This window comes from Vanacampus margaritifer, chromosome 9, assembly GCF_051991255.1.
Source record: "Vanacampus margaritifer isolate UIUO_Vmar chromosome 9, RoL_Vmar_1.0, whole genome shotgun sequence".
Taxonomy (NCBI): Eukaryota; Metazoa; Chordata; class Actinopteri; order Syngnathiformes; family Syngnathidae; genus Vanacampus; species Vanacampus margaritifer.
In genome coordinates, this window is record NC_135440.1 from 3,724,732 (window position 1) to 3,740,932 (window position 16,201).

The 16,201-nt window shown below is 40.4% G+C and overlaps 1 protein-coding gene across 1 annotated transcript in view; it reads right to left on the reverse strand.

Annotated features, from left to right (window-relative positions):
• LOC144058307 (eukaryotic translation initiation factor 3 subunit H) overlaps positions 1–16,201 on the reverse strand; it is an 85,399-nt gene that overhangs the window by 66,768 nt on the left and 2,430 nt on the right. Inside the window, exon 2 of the mRNA XM_077576698.1 lies at positions 769–925. Coding sequence (XP_077432824.1) covers positions 769–925 — 157 coding nt within the window. The remainder of the gene's footprint in view (positions 1–768; positions 926–16,201) is intronic.

Here is a 16,201-nt window from a genome sequence, read left to right on the forward strand (position 1 = left end):
TCTTCTGGCTCCACCAATCATATGAACCATTACACACGCTCACCTCAATTCAATTCAGTTCAACTTGTGATTGGCTCAATGACACGCCACCACATGACGTGCAACTGAGAATAGAACAATCCATGAATATGAGAGGGCAATGCACACCGCCACAACAGAGGATAGATCATTTGAACTTGATTAGAACGCTGCAGGCTGCCAGTCAACAATATGAAAGAAGGTTAAATCATGTCAGTCAGCGAGGAGTGGAACAGCAACATGAGCCAGTGATGCTCAACACTGTCGACTCAACGAAGGGCAAGTCAGGGAGTCAGTTGGCTGATGCATATCCATTTTTGCTCAATGAAAATGAAATGAAAATGGAATGAAAATTAAGGAGCGCATTTTTGGATAAATCTAACAATCTCATTTTTTTACCACACGATCTATTGTAAACTGCGCAAATTTGCGGCATGCTGACCATTTTGCCAGAGAGGGTCACAAGGGACAAGATGAATGCCAGAGAAAGCTGCATCAGGCACTCCTTTTACACCCTACCCGCCTCCCACTCTGTTTGCCTTGTAACAGCAATCTGTTCACTTCACTATTCAATCTGCTCACCTACGCAAAGCTAAAATACAGGGAAAAAAGCACTTACATCCAAATAACAACAGTAACTGTAAAGCTTACAGTTGTCGGTGAGAGTTACAAGGCTAAAGTGAAGAAGGTTTTGAAGGCAGAATGCATTTATTTTCACTTATGAATCAATTCAATAAGTGAAAACATTACCTTCATCAAAGTCTGCATCATCTTCAGTGTGCTGCGGGAAGGGGAAACAGTTGGTGATCTCCAGCCGGTCATCAACCACCAGGCCCAGCAGGACGCCCTGAACCACCTCACTGCCCTGGCCCTCTTCCTGGTAGTGCTTGATGATCTTCAGTACCACCTGTGTGAACCGAACAAGCAATGTAATTAATATTGTGATGTGAATAAAAATCTTAATTTCTTTAGGACACCACTTTTTTAAAAGCAGATCAGTGTGTGCAAAAATCACAAGTTATGTATATGATACAATGTACAGTCCCCTCAAAAAGTATTGGAACGGCAATGCCAATTCTTTTGTTTTTGTTGTATACATTGTTTTTTCAAATCAAAAGATGAATATGAGACAAAATAATTCTGGTTTTATTTCATGGTATTACTATCTAGATGGGTTAAAAACTCATTACAGAGCAACTTTATTCATCAAGAAAATGCAGATTGATGCTAGCATCGTGAATTTAAGAAACATAACTTTGATAATCTAAAGGAGGAAAGCAATCTGATGCTCAAGTCATGAATTTCAGTAGAATGCGCAAGAACTGAAGCATTTGAAAGCTGCAACCCTAATTTAGTCAGATATCCCAGATCGTTGTGCCCCATCCAGACATGACGTCCAGGAGTCATAGTATACATTTCAAGGTTCTACATTAACTCTTTCACTACCGGACGTTTTCAGAAACGGGATGTCGCCAGTGCCAGCCGATTTAAGCATTTTGACTGATCTTTCAAGGTCCACAGAAAATGTTGCGTTTGGACTATGGAAACACACATACTACCAAATGAAAGATTGGACTCTCATCTTCCATCAGAAAAAAAAGTTTGTTTCTACCTTATTCCGTTCTTCAGTAATCAACAATAGAAAATGGTTACTTTCACCGAAATGCTCTGTTTTGAAACAAAAAGCGGAGAAAAAGAGCTTTTTGTGAAACGATGTTATTTCAATGCACTCTAGTGAATTCTACACTTCTTTTTGTCCATGAATGATGCCACAAACACCTAAATAGTGCTTTACTTCTGTAATACACCGCCACCAACAATGAAAAAGTGTTTTTAGCTTGCAAAATACGTTTATTTCCATTCAACAGTGTAACAATTTGACAAAACAATTTCACAAACTATTTACAAATGTGTGCAACTGTGGTACTATTTACAATTATGTGGATGTTTCAAATACAGTTTTTCTTTTTGTAACGCTCTCCTACGTGCAAGGAGACGCAGCCGGATTTGGACAACAGATTACTTTCACTTTCCATTGTCCGTTTCGCGTGCAGACGGCCTTTTTTTCCGGGGAATAGCAAGTAGCAGACTGTACAGACACTCCTCCGATGAATATGCATTGGACTCGGGGCACTCTTCGTCGTCCGATTCAACGTCCACCTGAGCATGCTCTGTTGTGCTCCGCGTTTTCCGGTGTTGGCATCGCTAGCCCGTGAACCTTTTATGACGTCGTCATAGCCGCCACGTCAACGCTTCCAACTTCGCCGTCAACCTCGGAGTCACCATCATCATCATCATCGATGATGATCGTCGTCGTCGTCATCAATGTGCTCTTTATAGCGTTGGTCGATGCTTTTCGTCTTTGAAAAAAACGGCTCGACCGTGAGCTGCTTGCAAACCGGTTGCCATTATGGTTTCTTCAGCCATTGTCCCCCTCAACACTCTAGCCCCGCCTCACGTCTTCTGCTGACGCTTACCCAATCTTGTCAAAAGAGTCATTGCTGCCATCTAGGGGCCAAAAATAGTCATTAGGCTCACTAGACCTGCTTGAAACTTTCAACACAGCTGGGGAAGGCTTTCCTCCACCCGTTTCAAAAAAAAATAAAAAATTGGATGACGTCTATTAACGTCATTGGCGGCCCTCCGTAGGTTTTTACTTGACGTCTTTTAACGTCAGTGGCAGTGAAAGAGTTAAGCCTGGTGGCCCTTGCCAGAACCAGCACGACAATTTACTAAATAAAGGAGTACGGCTAAACAATGGGAACAAAACACAAGACAACATAAAACAAAGACAATAATATAGAATTAAAGAAAAGCCTGTTTAAGCGGGTGGGCTCAAAGTTCAGTTGAAAAAAAATCATAATTTTTTTATTTCTCAACCAATTTTCACTTAACTTGCTCTTTTGTCAACACCAAAATGTGTCAATACAGAACATGCACCCTTGGTAGGGCCCGAGCAGCTACCGCTGCGAGGTCCTTCTTGTTTTTGTAATTCTTCTTCTTCTTTGTAAACCATCTAATTTTTGGGGAGCTAAAAATGTACGAAAATTCACCAAACTTTACACACTCCTCGGGCTCTGCGAAAAATTTGATATTATGAAGTTGCCATAACAAAAACATATAGCGCCCCCTAGCGTGGAAAAAATATGCAAAAATTGGCAGGCATGTGAAGCGCCCTAAGACACACAAAAAAGTCAGTGAAAGCCATATCCTAAAATGTACAGGAAGTGAGCTATGAATTCTTTAATGTCCAATTTTGGCCTATTTTTGCACATTCACTGTGGTCATTCTTTTTGCCCATTTGCCAACAGTTTTCATCCGATTTACTTCATGGATCATCTCAAGACCTGGGACAACAACTGGAAAAAAAAATCTTGACTTTTTGAAATACTATATGACGGGGGCGGGGCCTCAAATTTTGTCTTTAATACTTCCTTCATCAAAAAAAGAGGAAATGCTTAATAACTCCGCTGTACAAGCTCCCAAAAATCCCAAACTTCTCATGCATTTTAATAGCCACAGCCTAAAAAACATCTGTATGATAATATTTGGTTATACATGTAGCGCCACCTAGTGGTGACAAGAAATGTCATACTTTACATTTTTATCTATTGTGCAGAGCTCGTTTGAGGGATCCAGTTAAAATTTTGTTAGAAAAGCCATAAGATGTTGATCATTCCCAACACCGAATATTGTAACTTTTCACCAAAGGGTGTGGCCGTTACGGTGCCGCGAAGTCTGATGATTCACCGTGACAGTAAAAGCTGCGTTAACTTGACCCAGATGATCCTATCTTCTCAAAATTTCACACATTTGATGAAAGTCCAGGTCTGAATACATCTATGAAATTAGATTTATTCGTAGTGATAGCGACGCCTACTGGCAATTACTTTATTATTTTTTTTACATTTTTTCTTCTACTTTTTTCTTCTCCAACCACGTTAACTGGATCTACCTCATATTTGCTCAGAAGGGTGTTTAGGCCTTCATGAAGTCATAACACGAAGCTTGTGAGTTTTCGCGAATCGCTGTGGGCGTGGCAAGGTACTGTTCGCCAAGAAAACGACACCAATTTTGAGGGCCTAAACATGCACAGAAACTCATGAAAATTAGCACATACATCTGGCCAGGCAAAATGAGCAATATTTTATCATGTATTGTGCAATTTTTACAAAAATTACTCACTAGCGCCCCCTAGAAATTGCTGAATATGCTAAAATGAATTTTCAAAATACTATATGACGGTGGCGGGGCATCATATTTTGTTTCATATTTCCTTTTCCATGAAAGACAAAATACGTAATAACTCCTCGGTACATGCTCCAAAAATCCCCAAACTTCACATGTATGTTTATAGTCACGACCCGAAGGTATGCCTATGACAATAGTTGATTATAAATATAGCGCCACCTAGCCCTTGGGGTCGACAAAAAAAACATCACCCCACACATGATATTTTCATATTTGTACAAATTTTTGATACTTTTGTAAGTGTGATAATTAAGTCATTTATGAATATTTTTTTACTTTTGACCGCTCAAATTTTTTATTGGCATCAGAGCTATCCATACATATGTACTTTTTGTTTATTTATTTATTTATTTATTTATTTATTATGTCCTATATGGAAAATAAAATCAATATTGTGCTATGAGTAAAACTATAATGTGTATATATGTACTTTAAAATCGGGGCAACTCATTGCCAAAAATAAAACGGATGCTGATTTTGAGGGTCTTAACATTGCGCAAAACTCATTGAGCTTTGCACACTCTTCACACCTGCCAAAAAACAAAACAATCCATAATATGTAAAGGTTTATTATGCCATTTTCAAATAAATTCTGCTTCGGATGTGCCACTACCCAAACATGCCAGTACCACAACGTGCAAGCATTTTGACATTTCGTTAATTAGAAATTATTTGAAGTCTGCACCGGTCCACCAGTCAGTGAACTTCAGGTGGCCGGACACAGTCATGTGGTGGCCACGGACCATCGGGCTACAATTCATGTCAAACCCTGCATTTCATTTTTAATGCCAGATAAAAATGAGCCAATAGGCAAAGCCTCTATGTGCTTGAAAGGCTCGTTTAACCTCTAATGCTGTGTCACCAGCTCAAACATGGCCAAGCTGTGGCCTATTTCAAAACTCAAAACATGCATGTGCGTACACATGCACACACTCAGCAGCTAGCAAAGTAAAACAAGTCAAAGCCAAACAGCTGAGAATAAGGAAAGCAAAATGTCTAAATGGACAACAGGCTCAAAGCATAGTGTGGAGAATGCGGAGCATAAATCACACTGATAACTGTGTGGGCAGGCCATAGAAAAAAAGCATCAATAATACACACATACAGCGGGAAAGAAGGTGGCAGTCGTGAAGCCAGGCACACAACAACAAAAACACCCATCAAAATCATGAGTAAACCCCAATGGTGATACACACATATACAGAAATTTGTCTGGGGATATGATTTATTCCAGTGGTGTGTGGGATCTGTCACCCTACGAGCTAGCTGTGAAAAAGGAGAGACACTTCCTGCCTTCCTTGGCTTTGCTGATCAAAAATAAAGAAGAGAACGAATGAACGGCTCCATACACAACACAGAAAAGAAAAGACAAACATCCCTTCAAACACATCAATTACCGGAACCGAAAAAGGTTGAAAAAGGTAATGGCACTATTCTGGTTTTCAAAGGTCATGTAAACACGCGCAAAAAAACTGAATGTATTTTTTTTATTATTATGGTTAAGGTTAGGCTGGTAATGCCGATTATTGCCTATCTTTGGTGGCAAAATAAAATGAAAGTTCATGATATTAAAAAACAAAGAAGTTCAAACAATCACCCACCCCTCCTCCCAAAGAAATGGTTGGCTCACTTTTTTAAAACATGCACAATTTTATTTAAGAAGCATTTGGAACTGGAATTGTACAAATTCAAACGATGCTCAACTCGCAATTGAAAAAACAGCACAAACAACCGCATGTATCATTCCTGCTGATATTGTATCATATTGATATTAGGGTTGGGTTTAAAAAAAAAAAAATCTATATTCCTTTCCAGAGCCCAATATCCAGGGATGTGATTTGACCAAAGTGAAATTATCTGAAAATTTAGCCGGGGGTCTGGGGGCCGCTGGCACCCAGCTAGGTCCAGGGCAGTGCCCTGGTGGGGGGACAAGGAGCTCATGGGTTTTCCGTGTTTTTAAGTACTTTCAATGCACTCACATGACAAAGAAATAGACAAAACAACAGCATAAATTTTCAATGTATATTGAACTATCCCATATAAAATGGCAGTTTTAGTCAACTCAAAATCAGTCACATTCAAAAACATTGGACTGCCTTTGCTTTTAAAAACTATCACTGAGAATATCATCATATCTAACTAATGTGATTACTAAATTAACACATAAATAATGTTGAAGAGTTCAAATTTCATGAACAAATAATTGTATCATGACCAAATGAAAAGTAACTCATATTAGAGCATACCACAAATGCCTTTGTTATAGCAGAAGATGTTATCTGTCGGAGTCATGTGCATACACAATGAACTACTACTACAAAAAAAATAAATAAATAAATAAATAAAAAAAATCGGATTTTTTTTTTGGGGGGGGGGGGAGATAAAAAAAAGCGGAATTCCGCGAATTAGCGGAAAAATCACATCCCTGAATATCGATTCATAAAACCATGAATCGATACTTTTAACTCATTGACTGCCAACCGTTTTCAGAAAAGGGATGCTGTGGGTGCCAGCTGATTTAAGTATTTTGACTGATCTTTCAAGGTCCACAGAAAATGTTGTGTTTGGACTATGGAAACACACATACTACCAAATGAAAGATTGAAATTTGTTTCTACCTTACTCCGTTTTTCAGTAATCAACAATAGAAAATGGTTAGTTTCACCCAAATGCTGTGTTTTGGACCAAAATATGGAGAAATCAAGCTTTTTGTGAAACGATATCATTTCATGCACTCTAGTGAATTTGACACATTTTTTTCCCCATGAATGATGCCACAAACACCTAAACAGTGCTTTACTTCTGTAAAACACTACAACCAACAATGAAAAAGTGTTTTTTTAATAGCAAAATACGTTTATTTACATTCAACAGTGTAACAATTTGACAAAACAATTCGGCAAACCATTTACAAATGTGTGCAACTATGGTGCTATTTACAATTGTGTGGATGTTTCAACTACAGTTTTTCTTTATGTGTAACACTCCCCTGCGTGCAAGGGGACGCAGCAAGATTTGCACAACAGATTAGTTTCACTGCGATTGCCCCTTCGCGTGCAGACCCTACACTTTCTTGCTGGCCTTTTTTTCCGGAGTAGCAGGTATATACTGCAGTGTGTGTTTGGCGATGTTGCCATCAAATCTACTCTCAGGATCATGATAAGGTGACCTGGTGTTACATCTGGCTTCCTCATGACCTTCAGTTCCTATACCGGGTGGTAAGAGATGTTCTGATCCATCTTATTCACTCCATTCATGGTGGCATCGTAGTCCAGAACCAGTGTCTTCTCCGTGATCAGACTGTACCCACTCCTCCGATGAATATGCATTGGACTCGGGGTACTCTTCATCGTCCGATTGAACGTTCGCCTGTGCAGAAGTGCTCGGTTGTGCACCGTGTTTTCCGCCGTTAGCATCGCTAGCCGGTGAGGCTTTACGACGGGATCATAGCCGCCGCGTCAACGCTTCCAACTTCGCCGTCAACCTCGGAGTCACCATCATCGTCATCAATGTGCTCTTTAGCATTGGTCGATGCTTTTTGTCTTTGAAAAAAATGCTCAAGCGTGAGCTGCTTGCAACCGGTCGCCATTTTCGCTTCCTCAGCCATTCTCCCCCTCAACACTCTAGTTCCGCCTCACGTCTTCTACTGACGCCTACTCGATCTTGTCCAAAGAGAGTCATCGCTGCCATCTAGTGCCCAAAAATAGTCATTATACTAACTCGATCTGCTTGATACTTTCAGCACAGCTGGCCAAGGCTTTCCTCCACCAGCCAAACCCTCCCCGCCCCCAAAAAAAACATAGTTAACGTCTTTTAACGTTTTTGGCAGCCCTCATTTGGATTTTACTAAACGTTATTAAATGTTTTTGGCAGTCAAAGAGTTAAATATGGCTACCAAATGCAAATGTACCCTTCTGTTATTCAGAGTACCCCAAGAGGAGTCCAGTGTTTTGCCACTTTATTTGCATAGTACTGTGGTTGTAATCGTAATTTCAATTATTATTTAGTGTTTTGATCAGGTCATGTTCAGTAAAATATACATGATTAATGTAACTGCATTGGATTCAATTTTAAATGTAAATATTCATATATATATATTCATACACTAAGTATGAGTAAGAAGTTTCTATTTGCGGTATTGATACTTCTGAGAATGTCTTCCGTATAAAAGTAAAATTGGTACTGCTTCAAATCCTTAACTGAATCGAAAATGAATCGTGAATCGAATCGGGCCCTTCTGAATTGAATCAAAACGATTTAGGAAATCTGAATCGATACCCAGCCCTAATAGATATCAGAAAGTACTCTAGGCTGCAATATCGGTGATTCGTATTTGTATTAAAAGTTGCATTCGGACACCCCTAGCGAGTTGCACATTAAATAATACAATATAAATGTTAAATGTGAAACAATCATTGAAGCTTATCATTCTATATCATGAATTAACAGACCCACTGCCGTTCTGAGACAAAAACTTGGCTCAGGGTAAAAAAAGGCTTAATGTTGGATCCTGTTGATTAACACATCTATGAGGAATCACATGAATCTAATCTAGTTAAGCGAAACCTCAGTTTTTCTATGTTGTAGATGTTTGGAGTTAAAAGCAAATGCATCCTGGCTCTAATTGTGACATAAAAAGACAAAATTTACAGATTACAGACAGTTGACTGAACAGACATGGCAATTAAATTTAACTGCAGTCAATAGAGCAAATGATCCTTCTCTAAACTTGGCTGTAAAAAAACAGATTTTAATGTAAACAGATATTGGCTGTAACAATATAGTGGATACGCTTGTATCTGCTTTTTCATGGCCACTTCGATTTTTTTCATCATCCTAGGGAAAGGCATCTAGAGTTCATATTTTAAGTATGGCACTTCACATTTTAAGGGGTGGAAAGATATGCCCTTACTTTCTGTTGGGTGAATTTGTTGCAGATTTGATGGGGGCGGAGATGGAGAAAAAAAGTTTCAAACATAAAACTCCATCTGATACATTCTGTGATGTACAGACTGAGGACAATCTGTGCAAATGTTTTTGTTAGGATTGTACAAACTTTGTGAAGCTAGCTAAAGTTTTTCAATAAAATTCAATATGTACATCTAGGGCCAAACCCACAGTACCATTGTTTTTCGGTGCACTGTGTCCCAAATTGGAAATTAAATTAAAAGAATTCTCTACCCTATATCCACAAGATGTACAGAGTTTGATGTAGCAAGAAGCTTATAAAGAAACACAATATGGTGCCTCCGTAGTGACTAACCCAACCAAGTCCACAAAAGTGTTTAACTACAACATGTTTTTAAACTTTAGCAAAGTGTAACCTCAAACATTGAAAATACTTTGGTTGATTTTCAAAGCAAACATTCCCATAAAGTATAAGGAACACATTTTGGTTCTCTTTTTGTTATTCCCACTCAGATAGGTGTATAAACAAGAGTAAACACAATTACACACTATACTAAACATGACAAGAATAAAGCACACTGCCTTAACGTTGATAACAAGTGACGATGCATTCAGTAACATTGGAGTCTTACTGATTTGAATGAGAGAATGATTCATTCACATAACTTGCAGTGCAAAATACCTACAGGTGAATTAACACCCAATGTAATGTTAATGCCCCAGATGTTTTAAATAAAGAGCTTCATTAGTAAAAATATCTTAGTGTTTCTGTATTAGTTAATACGCTACTATAAAGCATTTACTGTAGAATCTCTAACTGAAACTATGATAATAAATACAAATATCTAGTTATAGTTATGCATCAATTTTTCAGTTACAGTTTTGCAAAGAAAAGAAAGAAACAGTAAAGGACCTTATGTATTGCTTAAAGGGATACCTGACTTATTTAGCCATTTTCAGCAGTTTGTCTATAATTAATGTGATAGCGTCATTATTTATAATGTACAATTAAAACCTTTAAAAGCACATTTTTCCACTTGCTGTCGACTGAAAATGACATCACGTGCTCAGGAAACTATGATTACCTACCAATCATGGCTCAGTTTTCTAATGTCACATGACCAATCCAAGAGAACAGGTGAGCCGTGATTGGTCGTTAACCGTTTCCTGAACACCTGCAAATGTCACAGCAAGTGGCAAAATGTGTTTGTATAGGTATTAAGTTTACATGAAATATAATTAACTCAAATTCAAAACTCAAATGAACTTATATAATATTAACTTTTTACTGTTGGAAATGGCTAAATGAGTCAGGTATCCCTTTAAGATGTCAAAATAGTAATTTAATTGTTAAATATAGGAATTTACTAGCAATGTGGCAAGATTTCTCAATGGTTGGAATGGGTAATTCAACCAGAGCACAACACACCAATATTTTTGAAAATCGGATGAAGGGTTGCAGTGAAAAATCTGCGATGCAAAACCTCTGACTTGGGGCCTAGAAATATCGAACGAAACAGAGCACCTTGACAACGTAGTTCAGAAAAGCAACAGGTATAGTCTCAACTCAAAAACTGTTCTTGTTGAGGGAAATTATAATTTCTGCCTTTACAAGAAATGTGAAATTTGAGAATTCTGGTTAGAAAGCATTTCTTGCACACACACTTGCTTGGTATAAAATATTAAGTTATTGGGGACCAAAACTGCCAAAATTCAAAATAAAAAAATGACTAAATAGATGAATGACTAAAATAAATATATGACAAACTCAAAAACTAAATCTAAAATATATATATAAATGGAAATAAAAACAAAAAAAAATTTATATACATAAAAAATTAGTATTATATAGTATATATATTTTTATAACCATTTTTATTTTCACTTTTAGTCATTTACTTATTTATTTAGTCTTTAATTTATTTATTTATTTAGTCATTCATTTATTTCTAATTTTGGCAGTTTTGGTCCATACTGCCAGGATCAAATGTTATTCAAATCAGTGAGCGGTCTTAAGTAGTGATGGACCGAATATTCGGCCACAGAAAATGTACGGCAGAAAATGGCAAAAATTTGCATTTACGGCATTAGGACTAAATAAAATTCAAGCCGAAAGAATATGGCCGAAAGAGGATGTTGTGGTGACACAAGAAATAAAAGAAAAAAACACTGCAAGCGTCTGTTTGAATTAAACACCAAACACGGGATTGGGTGTCCGCCTTGCTGCCGTTTGTGAGTACCGGCAGCTTCATTGTGCACAGCGGAGAAGGAGAGGGTCGCTTGGTAAACTATGTCAAAAAAAGAGCGCTGCCGAGTACTACAGGTGAGCCACTCTTTCTCCTGCAGCGCCTTCCTTTTTTTATTTGATGAGAGCCCCTCGAGCGCTTCCACTTTTTCACTTATATTCTGGTGGCCGTGCTAAATTACTGTAGCTAATGTTAGCACTAGAAGATGAATTTTATTGATATCTCTGCTTCAAAGGCAACCAGTAACTCATTTGAGTCTCCCAAAACAAATGTCATGTTTTAAAAATGCAACAAAAAACTGCAAGGATAACATTTTGTGGAGAGACAGTAAAGAAAGCCCACACTGGCGACATGTCGCTATGATGCATCTTCTGTGAACACTAGGTCACGCATTATGATGTCAAAAATATGCAACACTACCATAGGAGAGGGGAGGGGTTGAGGATTTGGGCACGACGACAACAGGTGGACCAACGTGGCATGTCTATTATTATCAGCGGATTTCTTTGTTGTCTGGTTTATCTGTTTGACGTCAAATTGGTCGATAATTGCCGAATATTATCGGCCATTGATATTATCGTGCACCCCTAGTTTCAGTAACCCGCCAATACTGGCTGTCATCAGTAATGAGGGGACGCAGCACACAATGGTGTCAGCAGGAACTATTTAGCCCCAAAGACAACATGAGAAGCCAAAAAACAGGTCACCAGTGATCGGACACGATGACTTACAAAGAAGAAGAAAGAAGAAATCAAATAGAGGAAAGTCCAATCTAAACTTAACATGGTACACGTCTTCAGTACCAAATGTTCTATATTTTATTTAAAAATAAAACAGATTGTGTTCAATCAGGAAATAAAAAGCAGTTTTTATTTACCCAAATATTTTAAAGTTCCTTTTCCAACTATAATTGAAATCCTGTGATAACGTCAGAATCTAGTATCGACCATGCCTAGTTAGCTGCCTGTTTGCATTTGAGTTAACACACTGTTTTAGTTCCAGTTTAACTTACCTGCCATAAGACATATTTGATTGTTCTATTCACCCAATTCTAACTAAGCAGAGGGTTAGAGGTGTTAGGAATAATGTCGAAGTAATGGCCTTCTTCCTCCAAGCCATCTCTCCTTTTTGGCCCGGTCCCGGTACACGTAGCTCCGCCGTGTCGTACAGCTCCGGGTGTCTGCAAACCGCAGCGATCAAACTACCCTCCATTGCTATGCGTTCTGAACACAACTGCTTCCTGTGTTTTGTCTGTGACGTATACTATCTCAACACTGATTTGCTGTCGTCGACCCAATGGCGGCAAAAGTCAAATTCAACCAACGCCGGCCCAATGGCAGAAGAAGCGAAATGTTCGCCGAAAACATCCCAAACGCGCCGCCTGGCATGCCATCGCGCCCCCTCGCGCAAAGTCCATTGACTAAAACGCAATCGCGCCACCAACTGTTGGTCTGAACGTAGTATTAGTATTACCGCCACATGATGTTTTTGCAGGTGTGAAACCATTTTAGTTGTGCAGACTACTGTGCACGATACAATCTTATTGAGGTGTTGCGCGGAGGTGAATTACCATTTATTTTAACAGTTATACAACACTTATTGATCGCCACGCAGAAGCATAAATGCACCGTTCTTCTATTTTGTTGTATGTGGACCAGGCATCGAAACTACGTATTACCCACAGTATCTATCTACCTCCAGGAATTTGATATTTGAGATACTTCATTGTATTTCATTTTTTGAACACCAACAGTTACCATAGTATCAAGTAATCCTGTGGATGATACAACTTTGTGAAATCAGTCCCGTGTGTGTATACATTTTCAAAACGGGTGTCTCAACACAGCAGTCCCCAAACACTGGTGCGTGGCCCGGCCAATTGATAGCGGGTCAGACAAAAAGACAGATTTTTATTTTTTTTTGTGGAGCATAAATGTCAGCCCCCAACAACCCTTTGACAGTTATCAAATTTGTCAGCAAACCCCTACACCAGACCACACCAGCGTTGGCCATTATGTTCCCAAGTGAAATATGCGTTTACCCCACCCCAGGCGGCAAATGGTTGCTGGTCCGTGAAAAGCATGTACTTGTATGAACCAGTCCGCGGCGGAAGAAAGAAGCTTGGTACACAAAATTTCAGTAAGGCATTTGTTCAGAAAAAAAATAGTGTTGTTGTCAAAGGTCATAACTGATAAGAATCAGATAATGCTTTCATCTGGAAATATGCGTTATTGCATATTCCATACTTCAGTTCAGACCTTTCAAATTTCAATTGCAAACTGAGTTTACGTTAGAATGAAAAAGGGATTTCAAAATAAACAACAATTGTTTGATCTCTGCGGGAGTGCAATAGAAACCTTTACCGAGCAGCTTGCCACTTATGTGGCAGCCAGACTGCTGACAGGCTTCAAATTAAGGCTACAACACAGTTTTACAACACAGCAATGAGTTTGCCGTCTGAGGGTACCCCCGCAGTTACACCTCTGACAGGCAGATCATATGACGCAACACAAGAGCAAGTGTTACAGTGCATCAATGCACTCTAGCATTTTTTTTCCGCTACCAGAAACCAACACCTTTGCTTCTGTCCTAACGCTCCAATTGAGGTTACACTGTTTTTAATTAAACTGCACTCAATTAAAAAGTCTGGTTGGTGAGAATGGGAAAATTCGTAAAGAAAATCTCATTAGAGTTCGATAGAATACACACCGAGGTGAAATATTTAGATATGAAATTGGGGTCCCAAGACTCCAGGGCAACTTTAATTAGCAAGATAAAAGGCAGGCACAGCAGCTGGCTAGTTCAAGTCCTATGTTGAGGCACATGGGGTGAATGAGATGCTTTCTGTCCATGGCAGCGGGGGCTGGAGGGCGTGTGTGTGTTTGTGTTCGTGTGTGCGCGCACGCGTGTGCAGTGGGGCAATGCTTAGAAGTGAAGCTAGTTTGTCCTCTGCTGTTTCATTAGTGGTACTACAGAGACTATAGCATGATTGTTCAATTAAGAATTTATTTATTGATTGGATTGGTTGGCAACCAGTTCAGGGTGTACCCCGCCTACTGCCTGAAGCCATCTGGGATAGGCTCAGGCAACCCTGCGACCCTTGTGAGGAATAAGCGGTTCAGAAAATGGATGGACGGATTTCTTAACTGACCACGTATTCAGACGGCGGAGGGATGTGCTTCAGTTATTCTTTTTATGTAGTCTCCTCCAAAAGTATTGGAACGGCAAGGTCAATACTTTTGTTTGTTTTTATCCAAACTTTTTGCAAAGAGGGCCGGATTTGGTGAGATGAAAATGTGGGGTGCCGACCATTTAGTTTAGTTTGACATTCTTTGAGGTGGCGATGGGGTGGTCTGACCTCGACTCGGGACGCCATGAATCAGTGGGCAGAATATATTGAAAAACTCCTTAATTCCACCGACTCGTCTTCCTTTGATAAAGCAGGGTCTGGGGACTCTGAGGTGGGCTCCACTATCTCTGGGGTCAAAGTCACTGGGTGGTTGGAAAGCTCCTCAGTGGCAGGGCCCCAGGAGTGGATGAGATCCGTCCGGAGTTCCTAAAGGCTCTGGATGTTGTGGGGCTGTCGTGGTTGACACGCCTCTACAACATCCCATGGACATCGGAGACATTGCCTCTGGATTGGCAGACAGGGGTGGTGGTCCCTCTTTTTAAGAAGGGGGACCGGAGGGTGTGTTACAACTATAGAGAGATCACAATCCTCTCCTCAGCCTCAGGTATATTCAGGGGTGCTGGAGAGGAGGGTCCGTCGGGAAGTGGAATCTCGGATTCAAGAGGAGCAGTGTGGGATTTTTCCCGGCCGTGGAACCGTGGACCAGCACTACACCCTAAGCAGGATCCTCGAGGGTGCATGGGAGTTCACACAACCAGTCCACATGTGCTTTGTGGACTTGGAGAAGGTGTTTGACCGTGTCCTCGGGGAGTCCTGTGGGCGGTGCTTTGGGAGTACGGGTTACCGAGCCCCCTGATACTGGCTGTTTGGTCCCCATACGACCGATGTCAAGAGTTTGGTCCGCATTACCAGCAGTAAGTCAAATTCGTTTCCAGCGAAGGTTGGACTCCGCCAAGGTTGCCCCTTGTCACAGATTCTGTTCATAACTTTTATGGACAGAAATTCTAGGTGCAGGCGAGGCGTTGAAGGGTTCCGGTTTAGTGGCCTTAACATTGCATCTCTGCTCTTGGCAGATGTGGTGCTGTTGGCTTCTTCAAGCCGTGATCTCCGACTATCACTGGAGCAGCTCGCAGTCAAGTGTGAAGCGGTTGGGATGAACCTTTAAATCCGAGACCATGGTCCTCAGTCGGAAAAGGGTGGAGTGCCCTCTCTGGGTCAGGGATGAAATCCTGCCCCAAGTGGAAGAGTTCAGTTATTTTGGGGTCTTGTTGACGAGTGAGGGTAGGTTGGGGCGGGAGATCGACAGGCAGTTCGGTGCAGTGTCTGCAGTAATGCGGACTCTCTGTATCGGTCTGTTGTGGTAAAGAAGGAGCTGAGTCGAAAGGCAAAGTTTTCGATTTAGCGGTCGATCTACGTTCCTACCCTCACCTATGGTCACGAGCGGTGGGTTGTGACCGAAAGAACAAGATCCCGGATACAAGCGGCCAAAATAAGTTTCCTCCGCATGGTGTCCGGGTTCTCCCTTAGAGATAGGGTGAGGAGCTCGGTCATTCGGGAGGGACTCAGTGTCTCGGCGCTACTCCTCCGCATTGAGAGTAACCAGTTGAGGTGGCTCGGGCATCTGATTCAGATGCCTCCTGGACGCCTC